At 41.9% G+C, this 12738-nt stretch overlaps 1 protein-coding gene across 3 annotated transcripts in view; it reads left to right on the plus strand.

Annotated features, from left to right (window-relative positions):
- Positions 1-12738, plus strand: part of gulp1b (GULP PTB domain containing engulfment adaptor 1b) — a 297575-nt gene that overhangs the window by 119393 nt on the left and 165444 nt on the right. For all 3 annotated transcript variants that reach the window (XM_078228542.1, XM_078228545.1, XM_078228544.1), the window contains exon 3: positions 12639-12700. In XM_078228542.1, coding sequence (XP_078084668.1) covers positions 12639-12700 — 62 coding nt within the window. The remainder of the gene's footprint in view (positions 1-12638; positions 12701-12738) is intronic.

Here is a 12738-nt window from a genome sequence, read left to right on the forward strand (position 1 = left end):
TATTTGATCAAAAGTGTGATAAAAAGCTATGAGGAGAAGGCAGGGAAGTGGAGTTAGGATGCGATGGAGATCAGCCATGTTCATATAGAATGGCAGAGTGGGCTCAAAAGGGCTGAATTACCTACTGTCGCTCCTAATTCCTATGTTCCTATGTAACTGAGATCGCACAATTTCAACATCATCTACTAATGATCGCATCCAAAAAAACCAGCAAACCTAAACTGGTCATAATGTTTTATTTCTGACACCGGCGTGTGTTTTTATTATTTTTCTTGAGTTTAGTGGTTAAGAAATGTCCTCTTTCTTTGACTCGAGGAAACCTCCTTTGAATGTCTCCTTCTTGCTCAAAGCTTAAATAACTAATTACGTTCTGATTTGGAAAAGTATATCCTCATGAAAAAGAAACATAAACCCTGATTGTGACCAGCCAAGGAGTTTGAATAAAGGGTCATAACAAAATTGGGGGTCAGTGGCCGGAGTTGTCTCCATCAACGGATGAAAGAATTGGAGTGTGAAATTAAATCATTCCTTCAAAAGCTGAGAAACATGCCGCAGGGAGACCAAAGAATCTCATCCCCATGTTTTTATTACTTCTCCTCTGTTTACTGGTTAATGAATTTGACTCGAGTAAACCTTATTTGTTTTGCTCCTTATTGATCACAGCTGAAATAGTAAAATACATTCTGATTTGGAAAATAGACTTCAACCTTTGTTATGACCAACTGAAGAGGTTGAACAGGGGGAGCCCGTTCACTCCTCCTCGTCTGCTGAATACAATCACAAGCAATAACAGAGTAAGATTGTTGCCCCCCCCCCCCCCCCCCCCCCAGAGCGGTTGGGAGTCAAAAGGGGTAATAGGCAGGAGTGAGTCAAAGAACAATACAGCACAGGAACAGGCCCTTCGGCCCTCCAAGCCCGTGCCGCTCCCTGGTCCAAACTAGACCATTCTTTTGTATCCCTCCATTCCCACTCCGTTAAGATAAGTCTTAAACATTCCCAGTGTGTCCGCCTCCACCACCTTGCCTGGCAGCGCATTCCAGGCCCCCACCACCCTCTGTGTAAAATATGTCCGTCTGATATCTGTGTTAAACCTCCCCCCCTTCACCTTGAACCTATGACCCCTCGTGAACGTCACCACCGACCTGGGGAAAAGCTTCCCACCGTTCACCCTATCTATGCCTTTCATAATTTTATACACCTCTATTAAGTCTCCCCTCATCCTCCGTCTTTCCAGGGAGAACAACCCCAGTTTACCCAATCTCTCCTCATAACTAAGCCCCTCCATACCAGGTAACATCCTGGTAAACCTCCTCTGTACTCTCTCCAAAGCCTCCACGTCCTTCTGGTAGTGTGGCGACCAGAACTGGACGCAGTATTCCAGATGCGGCCGAACCAACATTCTATACATCTGCAACATCAGACCCCAACTCACCATATTCATCAACATCCAAGCAGAATGGGTTATGAGAGTGACACTTGAACAGGTTGATATCTTTTGCTCTCTTGGGTCACTCATCACACAAGTTGCAGCGTCAACCAGATGAATTTAGACTAAACTTAACAGAGGCCATGACATTGTGAACTCATTTAAGGGAGTATTGAGGAGTCACAGCACCTCAATCACAACAAAATTCACCTTCTTAAAGCCCTTCTGCGGCCGGTGACAATGTATGTCTGTGAAAGCTGGTCCATCCAGAAGAGTGATAAGGCTTGAGTAAGAACATTTGGAATGAAAGGACTTGAGATGAATATTACATGTTTCAGGGACAGTCAAGTGGAGAAACAAAGTGGATTCTCAAGAAAGCTGGTATTAAAAGGAACTTGTTTGTGACAGTGATATCAAGAAAGCTCACACATGTTGGACTTGGGATGCAAACAAAATGGGAGTGTTTGGAAGAAGAGGTGATGCAAAATACCTGGAAAACATGTCAAGGAAAACCCAAGATGGCATAGATGGACTGACCTCCCTATGGGACAGACAGTGAAGGTAGTGGAGAAAGTGGTGGGGAAAGATTATACATAATGTAACCAAAGCTCAGAATGAGAATGGATTAAAGAAAAAACAAGAAACCTCTTTTCAAGACGTCCCAAATTTTCAGTAAGGTGATGATTGTGTCATACAGGAATCATTTTTCATAATCTCATTGAACTAGTTGGCAAAATAAAAGATAAGCTTAATCACAAAATCATGGAAAATATTCTTAAGTCTGCCGATTGCTTTCTTTAATATTTGAAAATGTATTCTTTGGATTATGTACATATATATATATAAAATAATTCAATGTACAATGAAGAACTTGGGAATCTTTTTAGTTACAAACAGAAGGCATTAACTTGTCTGGAATTTCCTGGTGGAAGGAGCTGTGGCTCCTTCTGTTTTTCTTACTTGCAACAATGAGCTTATTGCTTGAGAAGGTTATGACCCCAAATCTTACCAGGGAACTCAATCCACTCATCTTTTGAGTAGTTAAAATAATTTCGTCTTCTGGAATTTTCACTTTCCCGCAGTTTAGATCATTCTGCTAGGCACATTGCTTGATATTTTTGAGCTTTTGAACATGTATAAATTGATTGCTCGTGGGTTTTTACTGTGCGCTGTTTATGTCTAAAATTTCTGCTCTCAATGCCAGAACAGCCACAGGAACTTCCGGCTGCAGCTGAAATAAAATGTTTTTCAATGGGGAAAGGTATTAGAAAAGGCAGCCCCACGTTGCATGTATCATTGATTTACAACTTGGTTGAAATTTAACACTTATTATCTTTAAAATGTTTCCAATCATCTTTTGTCTCTTGTTCTTAGTTACATTTGTTTTGCCTGGTGTTTGCTTTCTGCTTTCAGGAAACTTTGAGGTCTAAATTTATTTGCAGCTGTATTGCTTGTATCCCTTGACACTTGAGTGCACTGAATAAAGGTCATGGTTTATGTGGATTAAAGATGGAAACGAGATTCATTTTTAAATTATTATGAAGTGTAGGCCATGATAACTGGTAAGAAAGTGTAATTTTTTTAAGGTAATGTTAGTTTATTTAGTTATTTAGTGTGCTATTCGTCTCATCTTTGTTCAAAGCAAACCTAAATACTACTTTCATTATGAATAGCCATATGCTTTCCTCATGAAATATGATCTGTCACAACATCAGGGGAGGAGGCTTCATGGGACTGTCACACATCACTGGACGAGTAATCCAGAGATCCAGGGCATTGCTCTGGGGACCTAGGCTTGGTGAAATTTGAGTTCAATAAAAATCTGGAACTACAAGTCTACTGATGACCATTAAATCATTGTCCATTGTCGTAAAAACCCAACTGATTCACAAATACCCTATAGGGAAGGAAATCTGTCATCCTCACCTGGTTTGGCCTGCATGTGACTCCAGATGCAGCTGACTCTTTCATGCCCTCTAAAACGGCCCAGCAAGCCACTCCAATCAAGGGAAACTCAGAATGGCAATCAATGATGGCTCATCCAACGACACCCACTTCCCAAGAATGAATTTTTTAAAAATGCAATTAGCTTGTGTTAGCACTTTTTTCATCTTGTATTCAAAAAAATTAGCATTGGACATTGGAAGTCCGAAAACAGTTTGGTAACGCGAACGTTAAGCTGGTGGTATTTTCTCTTTGGATTGACTGGTCTTATGATTGAGTTGACATAATTCATAATAAAACAACTCAAATATCAGAAATAGTTTTGTTACTAAAAGGGCAGTTTTAGTAGCTATATTGAATTGATTCAAGCATTATATTTAGTGTAAAAGTTGAGAGCTAAAGACATCCTTGAAGTAAAAAATGTCCAGGAAGGGTAACAACTACACTGGGGCCCCACTATAATGCAGTGACCGTAACATGAGACCGCATTATAGTTGAGACTGGGTTATATCAAACACCTTTCAAAAGTGCCAAGCTATAGCCAGAATAACAAATAAAATGAAGGCAATCAATTCAAATAAATTAATTTTATTTCTTCTGGCAACAAAATTGTGAATATACATGTATCACCAATAATTATTCAACAGATGGACACAGCCATGAATATGAATTGATGTCATCAATATCTAATTCAGTTTCAAGTATGGACCTGACATTGTTCAGATCAGAGGCAATTATTCCATCCTGGTCCTCAGCTCTCTTATTGCTTGCCAGTATTTCTTCTTCAGTGAAGCTTTTGAGATTCTCCATGTTGTTGTTGTTGTTGGTTTTTGTTTCGAATGCAGTACCCAGGGCATATCTCCAGAAGTTTTTGATACAGCTGTTGGCACTTCTTGCCAGGCACAGACAAATTATATTTAGATTCCCTCTTTCATCATAGAACCATAGAATTCCTACAGTGTACATAGAGGTCATTCGGCTCATCGGGTTTGCACTCAAAGAGCATCACATCCAGGCCCATCCTCCACCCTATCGCTGTGACCCTGGCTAGTCCACCTAACCACGTCTTTGGACACTTAAGGGACAATTTAGCATGGCTAAGGAACCTAACCTCCACATTTTTGGTCTGTCACCCAAGGCCGAGTCCATGGTGCTGTGAGGCAGCAGTGCTAACCACCGGGCCAACACGTTGAGTTTCTTCAAGAAAGTTGAACATTGTCCTTGCGATCCACCATTCTTCTTGGTCTTCGTTGTTTGGTTTGAAAGACCACATGATGCCTTGGCCCAGGGGTTGAATTTTTGACATGTTTTTTGTAATACACACAGTTGTTGTTGCCATCTCAAGTTACCAGGTTTCCTGAGGTGATGTGTGCAGGTCAGTTGTCAAGCAGCAAGATGGTCTTTGGTAGTTTGTTCTGTCTGAGATGTTTTCTGATATTTGATATAAATTCATGGTGGAACTTATCTTCGAAAATTAATGAAGTCATCTAGTCTTTGGCACTGTTTGAGTATTGATATGGTAGTGATTTCAGACTTAGAATGATAGAAACACCGTGGCTTACTGAATTTTCTGTTGAGAAGTGGGGTTAGCTTGTGTGGACCAGTTTTATTGCAGCAGCCTTGTCTTCATCTGTTTAGATCCAGATGTTTTGTTCCTGTCATTTCTTGTTGCTACTGTGATCTCTTTGCAGTACAATGCTGTCTCATTGTCGACGATGTCTTCAGTGTATCTTCCATTGTGTAACATCTTTAATTCGGTGGGAAATGATGTAGCCAAATAATCAATGGCCCATTATTCCCCTTTTGTAGCAGTTTGTGAATTGCCCTGCCAGTTCTTGAATCTTGCTGATCTTCTTTTGCTGGATCCAAAATCTACTGGGGGTTGGTATTTCTATTCATTTATTGGCAAAATCTTGTGGCCTGATCTTGAATTTTTTCTCAGAGAGGTTCATGAGTCTTTGGAACTCTTCCTCAAAAGGCAGTGGAAGCAGACTATTTTGAATATTTTTAAGGTAGAGAAAGATGGTTTTTTGATTAACAGAGGGTTATCAGGGGTAGGCAGGAATGTGGGTTGAGGTTACAATTAGATCTGCCATGATCTTACTGAACGGTGGAGCAGGCTTGAGGGGGAGGGTGGCTTACCCCTGCTCCTAATTCACATGTTCGTCTGAATAACAGGACTGGATATGGATACACCTTTGACTCTCTGCTGGGTAAACCACATGTGTGTGGCCTGGTGGAGAAGCATGTTGACTTTTAAGGCTTTTGTTCGTGCTTGGTCACCTTCATCCATCTCCCCCAGGGCCATCTCATTAAGAGAGGACACTAACACAATCTGTGAGATCCAAAGCATCATGTTGGGTGCAAAATCAATGTTGGACACTAAGCAACATGATGATCTACCCACTGCACACGGCACACTGATCTACTGCCCTTCCAGGCATGGCAGTCCAGCCTAGAAATGGGTCAATTGCCATTTGCAGCACTCTGGGCAACTGTAACAACAACATGACCTTGTGGTCCTCATCTCAAAGGCCAGTGGAGAAGTTTCTAGAAGCACTAACTCAAGGTAAAACTAATACACACTTGACAAATGCAGGTTAACGAAGAAAAGCCAGCAGAGATTTGTTAAGGGAAAGTCATGTTTAACCTAACTCACTGTAATATTTTTGTTGAAGTAACAAAAGGGGTTGTTGAGGATAATGCTTTTGATTTGATTTGATATATTATTGTCACATGTATTAACATGAAGTGAAAACTATTGTTTTTTGTGCACAAAGCATACTGTTCATAGAGAAGGAAATGAGAGTGTGCATAATGTAGTGTTACAGTCATAGCTAGGGTGTAGAGAAAGATCAACTTAATGCAAGGTAAGTCCATTCAAAAGTCTGACAGCAGCCGGAAAGAAACTGTTCTTGAGTCGGTTGGTACGTGACCTCAGACTTTTGTATCTTTTTCGCAACGGAAGAAGGTGGAAGAGAGAATGTCCAGGGTGCGTGGGGTCCTTAATTATGCTGGCTGCTTTGCCGAGGCAGCGGGAAGTGTAGACAGAGCTAATGGATGGGAGGCTGGTTTGCGTGATGGATTGGGCTACATTCACGACCTTTTGTAGTTCCTTGCGATCTTGGGCAGAACAGGAGCCATACCATGCTGTGATACAACCAGAAAGAATGCTTTCTATGGTGCATCTGCAAAAGCTGGTGAGAGTCGTAGCTGACATGCCAAATTTCCTTAGTCTTCTGAGAAAGTAGAGGCATTGGTGGGCTTTCTTAACTATAGTGTCAGCGTGGGGGGACCAGGACAGGTTGTTGGTGATCTGGACACTTAAAAACCTGAAGCTAACCTGAAGCTCTCGACCCTTTCTACTTCGTCCCCGTTGATATAGACAGGGGCATGTTCTCCTTTACGCCTCCTGAAATTGATGACAATCTCCTTCGTTTTGTTGACATTGAGGGAGAGATTATTGTTGCTGCACCAGTTCACCAGATTCTCTACCTCATTCCTGTACTCTGTCTCGTCATTGTTTGAGATCCGACCCACTACGATGGTACCATCAACAAACTTGAAAATCAAATTGGAGGGGAATGTGGCCACACAGTCATAGGTGTATAAGGAGTATAGTAGGGGCTGAGAACATAGCTTTGTGGGGCACCGGTGTTGAGGATGATCATGGAGGAGGTGTTGTTGCCTATCCTTACTGATTGTGGGTCTGAGAGTTAGGAAGTTCAGGATCCAGTCACAGAGGGAGGTGCCGAGGCCCAGGCTGCGGAGTTTGGAGGGGGGGCTTCTTCACGCAGAGAGTGGTGGGAGTGTGGAATGAGCTGCCGGATAAAGTGGTAAATGCGGGGTCACTTTTAACATTTAAGAAAAACTTGGACGGGTTCATGGATGAGAGGGGTGTGGAGGGATATGGTCCAAGTGCAGGTCAGTGGGACTAGGCATAAAATGGTTCGGCACAGACAAGAAGGGCCAAAAGGCCTGTTTCTGAGCTGTAATTTTCTATGGTTCTATGAGTTGCGTGGGAATAATTGTGTTGAAGGCTGAACTGTAGTCAATAAATAGGAGTCTGACATAGGTGTCATTGCTGTCTAGGTGTGCCAGGGTTGAGTGAAGGGCCAGGGCGATGTCGTCTGCTGTGGACCTGTTGCGGCGGTAGGCAAACTGTAGTGGATCCAGGTAGTCCGGGAAGCTGAAATTGATTCGTGCCAATGACTAGCCTTTCGAAGCACTTCATAATGATGGATGTCAGAGCCACCGGCTGATAGCCATTAAGGCTGCTTGGTTTTTCTTCGTCACCGGGATGATGGTCGTCATCTTGAAGCAGATAGGGACCTCAGATTGTTGTAAAAAGATGTTGAAGATGTCTGTGAATACCCCCGCCAGCTGATCCGCACAGGATCTGAGTGCTCGTCAGGGTGTCCCATCCGGGCCAGTCGCTTTCCGTGGGTTGACCTTCAAGAAAGCTGCTCTGACATCTGCAATGGTGACCTCAGATACAGGTTCATTCAGGGCTTCCAGGGTGGAGGGCATGCTCTCGCTGACCTCTTGCTCAAAACGGGTGTAGAATGCATTGAGCTAATCAGGGAGGAGAGTGTTGGAGCCGGCGATTTTGCATGCCTTCATCTTGTAGACTATTACATCTTGCAGACCTTGCCATAGTCAGCGGGAGTTGGCGTGGCTAGCCTGGCACTCTAACTTGAGTGGTACTGTCTTTTGGCATCTTGGATGGATCACCTTCGATCGTAGCTGGCTTTCTTGTATAGGTCAGTGTCATCTGACTTGAACGCCTCAGACCTGGACTTCAGCAAGCAGTGGATATCCCTGTTCATCCATGGTTTCCGGTTGGGGAACACACGGATTTACTTCTTTGGTACACAGTCTTCTTCATACTTACTGATGAAGTCAGTTATCGTAGTGGCGTACTCGTTCAGGTTGGTCGCAGAGTTTTTAAATACTCACCAGTCCACTGACTCCAAGCAGCCCTGTAGGAGATCATCCGATTCCTCAGACCAACATTGCACGACTCTTTTTGATGGATTCTCCCGCTTCAGTTTTTGCTTGTCAGCCGGGAGCAGGAGCACAGCCTTGTGGTCTGATTTTCCAAAGTGTGGGTGGGCGATTGAGTGGTAGGCATGTTTGATATTTGTTTAGTAGTGGTCTAGGATCTCTGGTGGAACAGGAGACGTGTTGGTAGTAACTTGGTAGTACGCTCTTGAGCTTGGCCTGATTGAAATCCCCGGCCACGATGAACAAGGCCTCGGGATGTTTCGTCTCAAGGCTATTCATAGTGGTATATATTTCGTCCAGCCTGAGGTGGGATGTAAACTGCCAACAGGATAACGGAGGTGCTGTTCATGTGCTGTACATGGACGTCCAAAAGATACTTAGCACACTATTGAACAACAGACTTGTGAGCAAAGCTATAACTCATGGAATAAAAGGGACAGTAGCAACATGGATGCAAAATTGGTTGAGTGGCAGAAAATCGAGTGGTGATTAATAGATGTTTTATGGCTTGGAGGAAGGTTTGTAGTGGAGTTTCCCGGGGGTCAGTATTGGGACTGTTGCTCTTCCTGATGTTTATTAATGATGCATATTAATGATATAGACCTTGGCGTACAGGGCACAATTCCAAAATTTGTAGATGTGCAAAGCTTAGCAACATCATGAATTGTGAAGTGGATAGTTCAGATCCTTTCCTACACTTTCCTGTCTACTCCTTTAATCATTTATGCCCTTGTCAGTAAAAAATCTATTTCAGTCCTAAAAATATTCAATAAGCCAGCTTCCAGTGCTGAGGAAGAGAATTCTGTAGACTAACGGCCCTCTGAGAGAAAAAAAATCTAATCTCCATTTTAAATGGAAACCTTTATTTTTATAGTTCTAGCCCCTCATATTAGAGGAAACATCCTCTCAGTGTCCACTCTGTCATATCCCCTTGGGATCTTAAATGTTTCAGTAAGCTTACCTCTCATTCTTTTAAACTCCAATGGATACGGGCCCAATTTGTCCATTATTTCCTCCTAAAATAATCCTTTCATCCCAAGAATCAGTCAAGTGAACTTTCTCTGAATCGCTTCCAATGCAATTAAATCTTTTCTTAAGTTAGGAGACCAAAATTATGTACAGTTCTCCAGATGTGTTCTCATCAATTCCCTGTACAATTGTAGCAAAAAGAGTTTACTATTGCATTCCATTCCCTTTGCAGTAAAAGACAACATTCAATTTGTCCTTTTAATCAGTTACAGTATCTGCATACTAACATCTTGTGATTCATGTACTGGAGCATGTCTCTATACCACAGATTTCTGCAATCTCGCTCCATTTAAATAACATACTGTTTTTTTATTTTTCCTGCCGAAGTGGACAAATTTGCATTTTCCCATATTATATTCCACCTGCCAAATAGTTACCCATTCACTTAGCCTATCTATATCCTTTTCTAGACTCCTTGGGGGGTAATTCTCCCAGCTCACTGCGCGGCTTTTGTAGTACAGTGCGCTGGGAGACTCGAGAGGAGGCTGTTTCATGGGCTCCCCTGGGTGGCATGGCCTCTGCGTATCTCCAGCTCCCAGAATTCCAGTGCTGTCAACTCTGCGCCAGAAATTGGCATGGAGCTGCATAAATTATTTAAATCGGCATTACCATATATTTTAAATATCACCAGCTGGCCCAGGACTGAAATCTCTGGGCCCGCTAGCATCAGGACCGCCAAAAGAAAGTCAAGGGACCCCAAATTCAGCCTGAAGCCAGCAGATTCACGAAAAGACAGATTTACATCATTTTTATTTCTCTGGCTCTTAAGTTGGCGAGTCTATCCTTTCCACTCTGCAATCTATTGATATGCATGAGCGAGTTTTGAGTGTGAAAGTTGTAATATCTTATTATTTTACTTAGGTCAGTTTAAGTATAATAAAACTAACATCTCTCTTTGTTAAACTCAAAAAACTTGTCCGATTTCTTATTTTATGATCACAATATACAGACCGTTAAACATTCACTGAACTCGCAAATATATCATTTTCCAAAAAAAAACCTGTTATGGTTAAATGAAGAGAGAGAAAATAGGGGAGCAATTTGACGACTCCTCACCCACTTGTAATACTGCCCATTGAAACATATGCTTGTTCGCTTGTTACTTCTGCTAACAGGCAAGCTGTCAAGGAATCAACATCATAAATGTGGAAAAGTCTTTTCATATATTAAGAATGGATTAATGAGGCTGAAAACATTTCGCATTGTTGAAAGGTTAGCCTAGTATGGTAAAATTGTGGAACTGTTTAATCTTCTCTATTGCTTATGTGTTTCCTTCTCAGTAATCTGCTGAGATACTAGTTCTGAAGTCAGTTTGCTGACTTGGAGTTTTATGGGCTTCTGGCTACAGCCAACTGCCTAATTGTTTTATAAATGCTTGACTATTTACACAAATGGTTTAAAGAGTCTGTTTACTAGGGAAATTGTATGGGCTATTCAAGGGCTTCCAAATGTTATAACAGGGCTTCTGGGTTCTACTGATAAAGTAGATAATAGATGGGGAGGATAAGCTGGATACGGGCATAGGTCAGAGGTTAAATCGATCAGAAGCTTTACATTTCTGTAGATTGCCTGGCCTTTCTGATACAGCTCAAACTCTCCGGTGATTCCATGAAAAGAGCTGCAAATGGAAGGGGACCTTTTAACGTGACTGTTCCAGCATCATCCTGCTCCTGCCCAGTGGCAAAATCATCTCCAGGCCAATTAAGGCCACAGACGCTGGAAAATCACATTTCCAAGCAGAGTGTGGCTGTGGGATTAATCCAGCCTCCGGGTTTCCTGCTCCAAGATGAAAATCTGGCCCCTAGTATCGGGTCAAGCACACTGTCCTCTACAAGGGCTCTCTGCCACTTGTGAGACAGTGACTCTGCGAGATTGTTATTTTGCTGAAATCTGTACCTGTGTCCTTAGGATTCTACTGCACATTAGATCAACACATTATATACTCTGCATTAAAAAATGATGAAAAGCATATCAGATGTGGGTACTTTAAGGCTGATTATTGCAATCAATTGCCTTTGCTTTAATGTTACAGAGCAGGAAGGGAAAAAATATCCTCTGTTATGCAGCAAAATTATAAACTCATTTACAGTTTCAATTTCGTAAGTTAACATCCCATCAGAGTAATCTTGAGGAAAATTTGCTTTAAATGTGGAATAATTTCAAACGTCCAAAATGCCAATCAGATTAAAACATAGTCAACGTAACCAATAATCTTTATTTTTTTTATTAACCTATAAGTTTACCTCGTATAAAATTATTGCATAAAGTGCTGCTACAAACAGAACTATTTTCCCCTCCTAAAGGTAGAGTGTAACTGAAGTTAACACTTCAAAGTCCAAGTGCAGAAAGACTCAATTAAAAGCGATGGCCCGGTGACATAAAGTTGCCACGACTCAGATCACCATCACTGCTGATCATCAAGAGTGGAATGGAATAGTTTGACCTGCAGTCATTAGGATCAAGCACTATAGAGTGGATTCTCACTGCAGACACAAGACATGGAGGTCAGGGCACTTTTCTCCTCCCGAACCTGCCCTGGACAGAGGCAATAATCAGACTATTTTAGCCAGTTCCTGTTTGTGGTGTTCACTCTATGAAATAAGTGTTTGAAGGCCCGCAAAACATTATAAGGTAAGCTTAAGAAAAATCTTCCTCAGTGAGGCCAAGAGGTGTGTACCCTGAGCCCCACAGGGAAAAACAAGGTTATGTTGCCTCAGGCTACAAGGTTATGTTGCCTCAGGCTCCTTTTCTTCCAGTTGTGAGATTGTTAAGACTCCTTCACTGTGGGCGGGATTTTACGACCTCGCTTGGGCGAGACCGGAAATTTGCGCCCGAGGTTAACGGACATTTCCGTTGTCGAACCCTCGCCCGTGCCGATTCTGTGGCTATTACAGCAGTCATAACTTATAAATAAACATTGTTTCATCTGCTCCGATATTCAACCACCCAAGCTCTTGGCAACAAAATAGTGGTTGTAACATCTATCTAGACTTGCAATGTTTTTGAGTTAGTAAATCTGTCTAAAACATGAATTTTTTTCAGTGTTGAAGAGGTAACCTATAATCCTGAATTAGAGGAACACCTGTTATCATGTCTAAATATTCATAATTCTCAGTTTATGCTCAATTTATAAATTTTCAAATATGCTAACATTTTTTATTTTAATTGAACAGCTGTATTGCATGCGAGTGCCTTATTACCTACATTGCTGTATCATTTATTTTCGTTTCAGATAAGACTTGGATGCATTCACCCGAAGCTCTAACAAAACATTTTATACCCTACACTGTAAAGGTATGTAACGACCAATAATGATCATAGGAAAGAATAGT

The sequence above is a fragment of the Mustelus asterias genome, chromosome 14 (genome assembly GCF_964213995.1).
Source record: "Mustelus asterias chromosome 14, sMusAst1.hap1.1, whole genome shotgun sequence".
Lineage (NCBI taxonomy): Eukaryota > Metazoa > Chordata > Chondrichthyes > Carcharhiniformes > Triakidae > Mustelus > Mustelus asterias.